This window comes from Moschus berezovskii, chromosome 9, assembly GCF_049115385.1.
Source record: "Moschus berezovskii isolate FMDL1 chromosome 9, NW_MosBer_1.0, whole genome shotgun sequence".
Taxonomy (NCBI): Eukaryota; Metazoa; Chordata; class Mammalia; order Artiodactyla; family Moschidae; genus Moschus; species Moschus berezovskii.
Genome location: NC_142468.1, coordinates 50377866 through 50390812, shown reverse-complemented (window position 1 = coordinate 50390812; position 12947 = coordinate 50377866). Strand labels below are relative to the sequence as shown.

The window sequence follows — 12947 nt, the reverse complement described above, 5'->3', positions numbered from 1 at the left end:
GCCTGACAGGGGTTGCAAAGGGTTGGACGTGACTGAACAACTAATATACACATAGGCACAGATAGATTGTGACTTGTCAGAGTGACACATGTTGTTAGTGCAACCAAGACTAGACTGTAGGTCTCGACTTTTTAGCTATTAGTAACTGGTATGAGGGAGAAAAGTTTGTAAAACAAAAATACTTCCTGTCAGTAAATGGTAGTATAATTTGAATATGAAGAGTGACAAACACTTTCATGCCATTTTCTAAAGAATCATTTCAGTTCTATCAGGCTTATAAAACAAAAATTGGAGTGATAGTTATGACACAAAAATCATGAAAAACTATTCGTTGAACTGGTGTGTAGGTTTTCATAAAAGATAAAAATGTTTTCTTTTATACTATTTGCTTTGTTTTTTATAGGGGCATTACTCTAGTGTGCCTTAATTGTGATTTCCTAACTGATGTTTCTGGCTTAGATAATATGGCTACACACTTAAGTCAACATGAAACTCATACTTGTCAAGTTGTAATAGAGAAAGGTACGTATATATAATTGTGTTACTTCAGATTTTTGCTGTTTATTCTAGTATTTTTGGTCAGCCACAGTATGTTCTCTTTACTAAATCGTTTTTCTCACTCATCATATTTCATATGCTGTTTTAAATATAAAACTTTTCTTCTAATTTCAGTTTCTGTTTGTATCCCAACTTCTGAACATCTTTCTGAGTAAGTTTAATTTTTATTCAGTGCATTTTACTTTGATGGATTTTAGCACTACTGCATTTTTAAATGTATCATTAATAGAAATGAAAATATTAAAGTTTTTTTTTTTTTTTTTAAAGCTGCTTGTTGAAATAGGTTCCTGCTCTTTGGAGCTCGTGACCTGGTGCAAGACAAGTTGGAATTTCCTAAGTTCAAAGTTCTGAGATGTTTTCTTACACAAAGGCAGTTAAGCAGCCAAGTTCATGACATTAGCTCTCATTATTCAGCTCTTTTCAGCTTCAAATGGGGACTAGGTTCTTATTCCACCTTATCTTTGTGTCAGGTTGACATATCTTAACATTCATTTTTTTCTTTTTTTCTCCAGTTGGCTCGCTCCAAAAATAACTTTTGTTGCTTTGGTCATTTCTTACTTTGCTTAAAATAATTTGTGTTTTTCTCTGCTGTACTTGCCTTCAGAATAATATGTTCCAAAAGATATGGCTGTCTGTCTTTTTGTCTGTTTTGTCTGCTTTTGTAATTTCTTGTAAAGCTTAAGTTTTTAGGCCGGATGATTGTCTTTTCCTCATTCGTTGTCTGTCATTGTGCTATTTTTCTTATTTTTCAGATGGAGAAGCAGCCCAGAGATTTCAAAAAATGTCCAGGGTACACCTGGACAGTGTCCCCCTTCGATGAACACAACTGATGCCTGTTCTCTCTTTCCAAGGAATGTGACTAATTTGACTGTGGGGCCTGCTCTAGGTTGTGGTCTCAGGAAATCCGACCTTGGGAAGACTCCCTTCCTTCATGGCTGGCCTTCCATAAGGCTGACGCTGATATAGCCAGTGATGGTCTCAGGGCCCACCAGCTGAGCATAGCTTCCACTAGGGGCTTTGGCTCCTGATCTTAAGCTTGTGGGTCACTCTGGCCAAAAAATAAAATCTATGCTTCAACGTCCTGGTTGAAGTTTAGTCATTTTGACTGCTGCCCTTTAATCTTTCTCTAGCATGACTACATCCAACGAATACAAAAGCTCTGGTTATTAGGAAATGCTTATTTTCATGTCCTTGGAACAACAGGTCTCTACAATTATGTTCCAAAATTTTACTTGCTTTTACTGTTATTTAAAATATATTACCCAGGAGTAAGTTTATAGTTTTTCAGCAATATCAATTATCAAACTTTTTACTTTAAAAAATTAATTTTAATTTTAATAGACTGGTTTTATGTTCTCCAAATTTATTGATGTCTATTTTTATATTCTTTAAAAATGTTGTTCAGTGTTTGCTTTGTTTTGTTAAGAACTTCAAAATATCCCCTAGAAGTCTCTACAGATTATCCTATAGCTGCTTATTTATAGCTTTTTAATTTAATTTGGATGTTGTTCAGACCATTAGACATTATAATATGTTCTTTCTTATTTCAGGATTATTATTATTATTAATATTGTCTTAATTGTGAATTCTAAGGTATAAAGAATTGACAACACCTCTTCTTGCAGACCTTAAAACACATTTTAAAGTTACATATTTGTACATCTAATACATAATATCTACTTAGCCATTTTAATAGTTCATCTGGTAATGTTAACATTAAAAACTATGGAGGCCAGTAATGCATTTGTTTCTATCATATATAAAATGTATTTCCACATAAATATATTTCAAAAATTTGACTTTTGTTTATTTTACTTACATTGACTATAGCTCTAATGAACAGTTTTGATGGTATTATTTTCTTTTAATAAAAATTATATTGTTTAAGTGCCTCAGGAATTATTTACTAATAAAGGATTTCATATAAAAGGTATAGATTTAATCATATAAATAGGAGCATTGCTTTTATTGTTTTATGGAAGTCCTATTATTTGGCCTGCACACTGAGAGCTGTATCTACTTAGTGAATCTTGCATTTTTTTCCCCTGGCACAACTGAAAGGTCATTTCTTTATATTATACTAGTTTACTGAATTTTAATGACACACAAAGTACCTTTTATGATCTTATTTGTCATAAGGATTAGGCAGGCTCTGAAAGTGTGACTCAATCATGTTTTTTACTGTAAAATCAGAACTTCAGTTTTATTTTGAAACAGATTTGAAGCCAATTTAGATGACTACTTATTATGTAATGTGCTTCTTGCTATTAATGATAGAAAATTTGAACCCAAAATTTAAAATTTCCAAACTAATTTCTACTGTAAATGAATAATTTTTCAAAAGCTCTGAAAATGGCTTCTCTCTTAGTAGGTGGATTTGGCGTTAATGCTTGTCTTTGTTTCCTTACTTGTCTCTAGGAGGTTTTGTCATTTCACCCTCTATTCTACTCAGCTTTTAAAAAAATTTTTTAATTTTGCCCAGAAACAACTTCTTTACATTTTTAACATAAGTTCCTTTTTCATTTATGGATATTTGTTGTACCTTGGCTATAGTTAAAAAAAATATGAGAAATTGTATTCTTGGTATAATGATGTAGGAGTATCTCTTTGTGTTCTTCCATAGGACTGTATCTTATAATATCAAGTTCATTTTCTTCAAGTTTAAATTCTTAAAGTTCTATCACCTATAACTTCATTTAAAAAAAATAGTTCAAATAAAACACCTTAGGTAGTTAGTATAAAAACGTATTTATTGTAGGCAGTTGGTCAAATTTTAATTTTGTGCTAACAAGTTTTATCTTGAGCCTAATCCCGCCTTGCTGTCAGGTTATTCTGACTGTTTTATTCACCTGATCAGAAATTACCATTGCATGCATGTGTGTTTTTGGATACCATTGAATAAAATGTGAGATTGGCTCAGGATAAGTCCATTGCTATTTTGAGACCCTCAGTTACCCTGTTTGTAAAATGTGAGTGCTGATTGTTCCAGAGTTCTGAGATTCTATTGTTAAATATTGGTTATTCTTACATTCTGTTATTTATTCTTATGATGAGATGAATTTAGAATGCTACTATGTACCCTTATCCCCATTAGCAGAAATAGGGACTCTGACCTTGAGCAAATTAAATGTTCATGTTATTCTTTAGCACATTTAACGCCTTCATGTACTGTTGTAAAAGTAGTTCTCTTACACTTCTATTAAAGGTAATTAGGTCAGTTTTTCCCAAGTTCTGTACTGTAGAACTAATGTCCATAATTTATTAAGTTGAGGGGAAGTTTCCATGGTCAAATAAATTTAAGCAATGCTAGTTAAAGTTAAACTGATTCTTTGACATGGAATTTTTCATGCTGTATGTGGCTTGTGAATATCTGAAGTGAAAAAATGAAGTGAAAGTATTAGTTGCTCATTTGTGTCCGACTCTTTGTGACTCCATGAACTGTAGCCTTCCAGGCTTCTCTGTCCATGGAATTCACTAGGCAGTAGTACTGGAGTAGGTTGCCAATGCCTCCTCCGGGGGATCTTCTCAACCCAGGGATCGAACCCAGGTCTCCTGCGCTGTGGGCAGATTCTTTACTGTCTGAGCTACCAGGGAAGCCCCCTAAGAGAATATTTATTTGACCTTAGAGTTTTTTTTCTTTGAATAATTATGAATTTCTTAATCTCCTTGGAATATTGTGTGGAATACTGATGTGGAGTCCTTCAGATTTTATGAACTGGGAAATAAAAAGCAGCTATGTAGGGTGTTGCCCAAGATGGGTTTCTAGACATTTCACTTAGGTTATGAATCATTTGTAAGATAGAGTTTGTAAATAGTTGCTAGCAATGTACATTTTCATATTTTTAGAAATTATATCAGAAAAATGATAACCTCCTTATTATGTTTGTAAAATCTATCAACTGCGTAATAGAAATAGACCAGTTAATAGTTTATTCTGCCTCTGATTACAACAGTAAGGGATTTTTGTTGTTGGATAGTATGGTTACTTTACGTTATTTAACACTTAAGAAGCTTAAGAATCTCTCATTTATTTCTGGCTTCTTTCTGTAACTCTTTATGCTTAGCTTATCAGTCTACCCACTCACCTACTTTTCTTGAGACTTATTTTCAGCCTTTTATTATCTGTTAGAGCTCCCCTGGTGGCTCAGATGGTAAAGCGTCTGCCTCCAATGCGGGAGACCCGGGTTTGATCCCTGGGTTGGGAAGATCTCCTGGAGAAGGAAACGGCAACCCACTCCAGTACTCTTGCCTGGAGAATCCCACGGACGGAGGAGCCTGGTAGGCTACAGTCCGTGGGGTCTCAAAGAGTCGGACACGACTGAGCGACTTCACTCACTAATACTAATTATCTGTTAAGGAGTTTCTTATGTAGTCAAGTTTTACTTCCTATTTAAACAGCCTCAGGAGGTCTTCTTTAACACTAAGATTAGATGATTTGAAACCCAGCTTCATTTTAAACCAGCTCAGACCCTTAAAGGTACAGTGTGGTATAGTGATCACAGGCTCTGCAGTTGGTTGCCTAGTTTGGAGTTCCTACCCTGCTGTTTATCAGAACATGTGTGACTTTGGGTAGGTTACAGATTCCTGTGCCTCATTCCCCATTTGTAAAATGCGTATAAACAACTACCTATTCATAAACTCTAGAGGGAATTAAATGAGTTAATATATGTATATGGTATTTAGAAAATGATTGGCACATAGGAAGCAGCACGATATAAGTGTAAGTTTATCTTCTTATTCTTACTACTTTTCATGATTTCACCTCTGCCTGCATTTTATTCAATAGAATTATCCTAATCTTCAGCCTGCTTTTCATTCTAACTTCTCATACCATTTTCATAAATTATTTATGTTAAGTGTACCTAACCCAGTAAATATTTCTTAAGAGCCAATCATCTGAATTATGTATTAGTTATAACATTAGATTTTTAGCATCTAAAGCTCAATAAACTTGTATTTTTTAAGGAATGGTTATGAATGCTCCTAGATTCACCTGTCTTAGTTTCCCCTAAATTATACTGCCACACTATATAGTTCATTTCATATTTTCAGCCTACCTCTCTGATTTTGAGATCCTTGTAGAGCTTCACTCTAATCACTTTGGTTACTTACCCACCTGCCCTCTACAAGCATGGAGAAGCTATTACGCTTCTCTTTTTCTATATCATTTATTGAAGTGTAGGAACCTACTGTTTTTAATCCTCCACACTGAAAAATATCTTTTTCCTTACTTCTGTATAGTGTTGAGAAAGTAGTACAGCCTTGAAATAAGGCAGTTCTGGGTTTAAATCTTAGTTGTGTATCTAACCAGCTCTGTAGCCTTGTGAAAATTACTTCACTTTATCTTCCTTATTTGTGAAATTTATGTAACAGTCTTTGCTGGGTGGCTATAAGAAATAGAGATAATCTTTGGACATTAAATTATTTATTTAAATTATTTAAATAATTAAAATTACTTGGCACTGTCCTGACAAAATGTAATCACTCAATAAATGCATGTTGTTGGCGCCACTGTTGTTCTGCTGCTGCTGCTGCTATTACCACTTCTAGTTACTGCTGTTCCTGCTGCTGCTCCAGCTGTTACTGCTGTTAATACTGTTATTACAGCTACTACTTTCAGGACTGGGAACTGCGTATCAGTGCAATCTCATCATTGAGAGTTTCAGTAGCAATTCATCTGTACTGCAGTTAGTTGTAATTTGGGTTGATAATTCAGGGATCTTGGAGTATATTCCTCCAAACTGCTGGATGGATGGCATTTATTGCAGTGTTCAATTGCACTTTATATAATTCTCAAATTTTAGAATTTGATTGTACTTCTGACTTTTCCTATCTAAAGACTATGAAGCAACAAACACCCTTGTTGAAAACTAGTATGTAATCTTCTCTGCTTAGAAGGACAGGTTTTTTTTTTTTTTTTTTGAGCTTATAGAAGCTCTTTTTTAAAAGAAAACCTTTTATTAATTATTGCCAGGCATTCATTTTGAATCATCTTGTTTACTTACCTAATATTACTAAGTTTATGAAAATGTATAACTGTGCTAGATATCAATAGTAAAGGGGCTCCTTCTTTTGTAGACCTTTGAAATATTTTTTTAAACCTACCTTTCTCAGATGTGACATTGTAACTCAATCATGGAATTGCCTGTTTCTAGTTGGACACGACTGAAGTGACTTAGCATGCACGCATGCATTGGAGAAGGAAATGGCAACCCACTCCAATGTTCTTGCCTGGAGAAACCCAGGGACGGAGGAGCCTGGTGGGCTGCCATCTATGGGGTCTCACAGAGTCGGACACGACTGAAGTGACTTAGCAGCAGCAGCATGTGTTAATCTCCTATCGTATTTTTCCCTTTTTTCATCTTCTTCTATATATCTACCAGGATAGGTTAATTATAACATAGATTGGAAGTAAAGTTTTAAATTTTGCAACATTTGTTTTCTTGACAAAAAATTGAGAATAGGATTTTCTCTTTTTCAGTCTTCAGAGCATAAGAATCCATTCTGTTCTGTTCTGTTCAGTCGCGCAGTCGTGTCCGACTCTATGCGACCCCATGGGCTGTAGCCTACCAGGCTTCTCCGTCCATGGGATTCTCCAGGCAAGAATACTGGAGTGGGTTACTGAATCCATAGTAAGGCAATAATAAATCAAGCTTGGAAAATTTGGCTATTTAGCCAAAGTGTATGTTTATTGACTGAATCATATGTCCTAAAAGCCACAATTTGAACTGACTATCAAAGTTGTTTTAGTTCTCTCAATGACTTCCAGTTTTTTTCTAAGCAGAGTATAATGTAAAGGCAGTGACCAGAGTCAAAATATCAGAGTTCAAAACCCAGCTGTCTCACTTCATGTTCAAGTTACAGAATTCATGTTCTAGTTCAAGCTCTCTCACTTCATGTTCAAGTTCAGTTTATTCATCATGTAAATAATCTGAACATGATTGTTTTGAAGATATGAAAGAGGTAAAATGTGTTTTACAGATTAAGATGTTTTATATTTGATTAAATTCCCCTAATATAAAGAGTACTAGGGAAAAAATGAAAACATAAAGCTGACTTTCCTTGAAGCTGTGAATTTCTCTCTTGTATTTCTGACTACTAAACTTTATATTTAACCTCAGTGGTAACTACATGGCTCTTTCATAGTGTAATATAGATAACCCTTCCACGTATTCATTGACACCAAACGTTGATTCCTGGCCTTCAGTGTGCAAGACTCTTTGTCAAGTGCTGGAATTGGAAACATGAAAAAGGTATAGGGTGTGCCACCAGGATAACTGCAGGATAGGCAGTCAGAATTGGAGACACTGAATCCACATCTTCACAGGGCCACACAGTAAACTGATTTCATAATCAGTTAAACCCCTAACACATGTATATATAACATTATATGATTTTTGTGAAATGCTGTACCAGAAGAGAATCTGGACTTGTTCCAAAGAGAAATACCATTTTATTATACTGTTGTAAGCTAAACCAGTGTCATTAACTTTCATAAATGCAGATAGTACTTTTAGAAGCAGAATGGCACCCTTTTAAAAATAAGTTTTATATTTGAAAATAATATATCTGTTAAAAAATGTTTACTTCTAACATTGAATTTGTGAAGAGTCATTCCATTATTTTCCTGTGAAGTTCTGAACTTGGAGGAATTATTGACTGATCATAATCCAAGTTACTAGGTGTTTTAAATGTTCAAAATTGTCAGTGTTATATTTTATATTTTTGGTTTAGCAGGAAAAAAAAAACTGATTTCATCTATGAGATACACAGAATTTATTTTGGGCTTTTTCCTTTCTCTAAACTTTTGAAATATAACTGGGATTGGAGATAATAAAGGGTCATGCCCTTAGATTATTTTATCCTACCATGGATGTTATTCTGTCATTACTGTCTCAAATCAAATCTTTAGTAACTGTAAAGTTGGGTTTCCTTTTCAAAGTGGATACAATATACTTGCCCCTGGTATATAATTGCAAGTTAGTAAGTAGAAGCTGTGTATCAAAACACAGTGGTTTCTGGCGTTTCACACTTCTTGCCTGTGATAGCTGTTAATCAGGAAATGATGGGAGACCCACTGAAAGGGAAAGATAAATGAGATTTGGTGTCATCCTTCATTTAGGGCAAACTCTACCGACTTCTATCAGTGTTTCTGTGTTTACTACCATTTTTTCAGTTTCCTGATTCTGAGGATAGTTTGTATATGCATTACAAATATTCAGGGCCTAATTCAATATTGCCATAAATTTTTTAAAAAATGAAGTAAAATTATAGCCCAAATAGGTATTAGAATCTGCCTCCACTGATGATCTTATCTTTTGCTTCATGTTGTTACATATAAATATTTTGTTTTTCTTAATTCTTTGTCTTTACCTGGTTCTTTCCTCTGTCCACCTAAAATGATTTTTTACTCTTATCTTCCCTGGTGACCAAATCATACCCATGTCTTTAGAAAAGGGTAGATAATTTCCCACTAAAGTAAATTGATGAATGAGCAATGAAAATGAATCCCTAATATATTTTGTTTGAGGATGGGGGAAGTATGGCAGAAGAATCTCAAAACATAGAAGATATTTAGGTAAAAAACTTGAAGAGCCTGTGTTGCACACTCAAATTCTAGACAGATTGATTCCTGACCTCAACCCATGGATGTCCCATGGATGTAATAAAAGCTAACATTGAGTCTTTTACATTTATTTGTTTAATTCTCACAAACTAGTGAGATATACACTGTTCTTGTCCCAATTTTATGGATGAGACAGCTGAGATACAGGTTAAGTCATTTGCCCAAAGTCACATAGCTGTTAAGAGCCTCAATTTAATTTATGATCATCTGTCTTGAGAGACTATACTAAAAAGTACTATAGCCTATTGCTTCCCTGATTGTGCTTGTGGTTCCAAATGTGCTTTCCTGCCTTATTTACTCTCCGTGAGTATATGGATGGGCTTGAACTTCAAAGTGAAGGCCATTTGTTTCTCCAGAAGGGTAGGCAACAACTGGTACAGTTGTAACGTTGGGATCAGAATCTAAATCTAGATTCCCAATCTTAGAGTAGTATTTCTATGATACATGGACAGTAGGACATTTCAGCAAACAAATTATGCATAAATTAGTCTCTACTTAGTAAGACAGGATTCTTTGGTAGCTCAGATGGTAAAGAATCTGCCTGCAATGCCAGAGACCCAGGTTCAATCCGTGGGTCAGGAAGATCCCCTTGAGAAGGGAATGACAACCCACTCCAGTATTCTTGCCTGATCGTACCTGAGTAAGCAAGCATTAGGAGTGCCAGTGACTTTAAACTATTTGTAGTTGTGCTGTGCTGTGCTTAGTGACTCAGTCATGCCTTACTCTTTGAGACCCCATGGAATGCAGCCCGCCAGGCTCCTCTGTCCATGGGGATTCTCCAGGCAAAAGTCCTGGAGTGGGTTGCCATTCCCTTCTCCAGGGGATCTTCCCAACCCAAGGTTCAAACCCAGCAGGCAGATTCTTTACCTATAGCCATCAGGGAAGCCCAGTTGAGATGCTGTGTGACTTCCCAATTTCTGTGGCTTTTTCATTGACAACTTTATGTGTCTAACCATTATTTTTTTTGAGTCAAAAACTACAACCCATGTTTTGATTAAAAAAAACAGCTTAGCCACTTTGTTCTTTTGTCAGTCATTAAATGTCTCTTACCTGGGCTCCCTGACTGGAGCTTATCCTCTTCTGATACTGCCCTTTTCTTCTTCTGATGCACAAGTCTGATCATACTTTCTTATTAACCTTAGAATAAAGTTCTTAGCATGCTTTACTGTAACACTCAAGACCTTTCCTAAAGTAGTCCTTGCTATCTCTTCAGTTGCGTCATTGACTACTCTTTCTTGTTCCCTACCTTCTGGTCATATGAGGTCACTCAGTATTGTATCATCGTCATCTTGTCTTATGTTCCTTTGTTTTTGCTCTGCCTTGACTTGCCTTTCCCTGCTTTGCTAGCCTCAGCTCCTGCTGCAAAACTACGTTCACTGTAGTATCTTCACTGCTTTCTTGCATCTTTCCCCTTCATAATGTCTCAGTCCTTTGCATAGCCACAAAATAGATGTCTCCTTTTGAACACTTCACGGTTCTGTAAACATTCGCTTCAGTGCATTTCCTTGACAACTTTGGATTGGAACTCTTAGCACAGTACCTCATGAATGTGCAACCTGGTAAATGTTTAGATCATCCTTTCCACACATCTGTTAACACCTCTCAGAATGAACTATCAGAATGGTGCACTGGATGTTTTATTTGTGTGATGGTTAATATGAATATGTAAGTGGAAGGTCTTGAGAACTGGTTGACTTTACTACTGGCTGGTTGTAAACCTCCTTTCAGCTTTTTTAGTTTGCTTATAAAAAAGATTACATTTTAAAAATCAGCAATAAAAATTTTGACTTTTAATAGGTGTTATAAGAAAAAAATGTGATCTGACAAATGAATCCAAACTTTTCCCCCCTTATAACATTTACCTCTACCTCATGGTATGTTTGTAGTTAATGAAACCTCAAATGAACACAATGATGTAATTTACCTGTAACTTTGGATTGGTCATGTCATATGCAGAAAAATTGCAAGTAGGGACATTTATTTCATTTTGAAATTTAAGGGGAAAAGCAGGTTCACATAGCAAAGAAAAATTATTTGCAATCTTGATTTCTAGTGGTAGTTGTTGAAATTCATGATGACCAGTCAGTCCTTCTGTTGCCTTAACATTGGAATCTTAAGTAGTGTTTGTTTTGAGTGCTATGCAAAATTTATTTAAAGATTTTGCAGAATCACAGGTGAAAAGTATAATTATCTAATGGCAGGTCATTAGCTCAGAACTTTGAGCTTAGCAAATTTTACTGTCTTCTACCAAGCAATTGAATATCTCAAATGATGACTATTTCAGCAGGCATCTTTAATGAGTAAGATGAAAGGTAAGAACATTTTTTCTTTTCAAAATGTTAGTGATGTATTAGTAGTTGTTTAAAAATTTGCTGATCTCAAGTATGCTTTTGTAGTTACAAGATTGTGGTGTACATTTTAATGATGAATTTTGTAATTCAATGAAATTTTATGTAGTGTGCTTTTTCTAATTTTTAGATTTGTTTTTCTAATATTTTCACTGGTTATTACAGTTCTGTCTCTTAAGCAGAATACCAGTATGGCTAAAGCCACAAAACAAGATTGGGAACATAAGCCTCTTATTGCTAGTTATTTCAATAATTTATTTTATTCTCATCTACCAGTTTCTTAGCCAGTAAAATGAAGAGTAATAAAAACCTGTCACCAACCTCCTTTGCAGAGATATTAAGAAAATTCAGTTCCCCCAATTGAAATACCAACAATAATAGTAACACATGCTTAATAGCTTTCATTTTAATTGCTGCATAAAATCAGTTTATTAGAATAGCTATATGTGAAAATGATTAGCATGGTAATGTTTCTTTTGTAAGAATTTGAGATCAGTCTTTGATAACATTTCCAGTAATAAGCTGAAATGGAGAATTCTTTTATGAAATATTTTTAAACTATAACCAATAGTTATAGTAACTTAATAACAGTTTTTCAAACTGAGTTTAAAATTATTGAATATTTAGAAATAAAAAATCAATTAATATCTACTTTTTGTTTCTTCCAGCAGAAACCAAAATTTTTTATGTTTTCTTACAACTTAAACTTGTTATCTTAAAACAATTATTTTCCCTATATATGTTATTAAAGCAATGATGTACTGTACACTTGATATTATTTCACCTGTATGAATACTCTTGTTCACAATTAAATACCTGAGAGAATTACAAAACCTTTAACCCAAGAAATGATAGACATTTATGTATTTTGTCACTTTTTGTGCAAATTTTATTCATTTAGTTTTTTTAGAATTAGTTGAAAATTACTGTAAATACTGCCATTATAGTACTTCAACTAAAAAGACTTGTCCTATTTTAAATTATTTATGTCTTCATGTAATAACTAAAATGTGCTTAAGTAATTTTGCATAGTTATTACTATCTAGAAAAATAGTATCATCTATAAACCTAGTTTTTTTAATGTGCCCTTGGAGAATAGACAAGGAGGGGTGTTTGCCAACTCCATATTTCATTAAATAACTATGGGATTAGCTTTTAGGATGGTTGATAATGCCTGTCCTACTGCATGTCTTCATTTTTGTCCATGAAATTTAAGTCAGTATAGTTGTTGCTTATGTTGAAGATGTTAATCCTTAAGTATAGTTTAAGCCTTTATTAAGTTATGAATCACTTAACTATTTATTAATAGCATTTCTGATCAGGTGGACATTCTACATATTCAGATGAAAATTGTTCAATATATCACCAAATATTTAGTTATCAGCAATTTAAAACAAAGATCCTTTGGAAAAGCT

The 12947-nt window shown here is 34.3% G+C and overlaps 1 protein-coding gene across 5 annotated transcripts in view; it reads left to right on the top strand.

Moving 5' to 3' along the window:
- The window catches only part of ZNF280D (zinc finger protein 280D), a 133817-nt gene that overhangs the window by 94492 nt on the left and 26378 nt on the right, over nt 1–12947 (top strand). For 4 of the 5 annotated variants that reach the window (XM_055437343.2, XM_055437340.2, XM_055437342.2 and 1 more), the window contains 2 exons: nt 404–522; nt 673–709. In XM_055437343.2, the coding sequence (XP_055293318.2) occupies nt 404–522; nt 673–709 (156 nt within the window). Of the gene's footprint in view, nt 1–403; nt 523–672; nt 710–1310; nt 11497–12947 lie in introns of all 5 variants that reach the window. The other variant, XR_008687354.2, reaches the window with a different exon arrangement.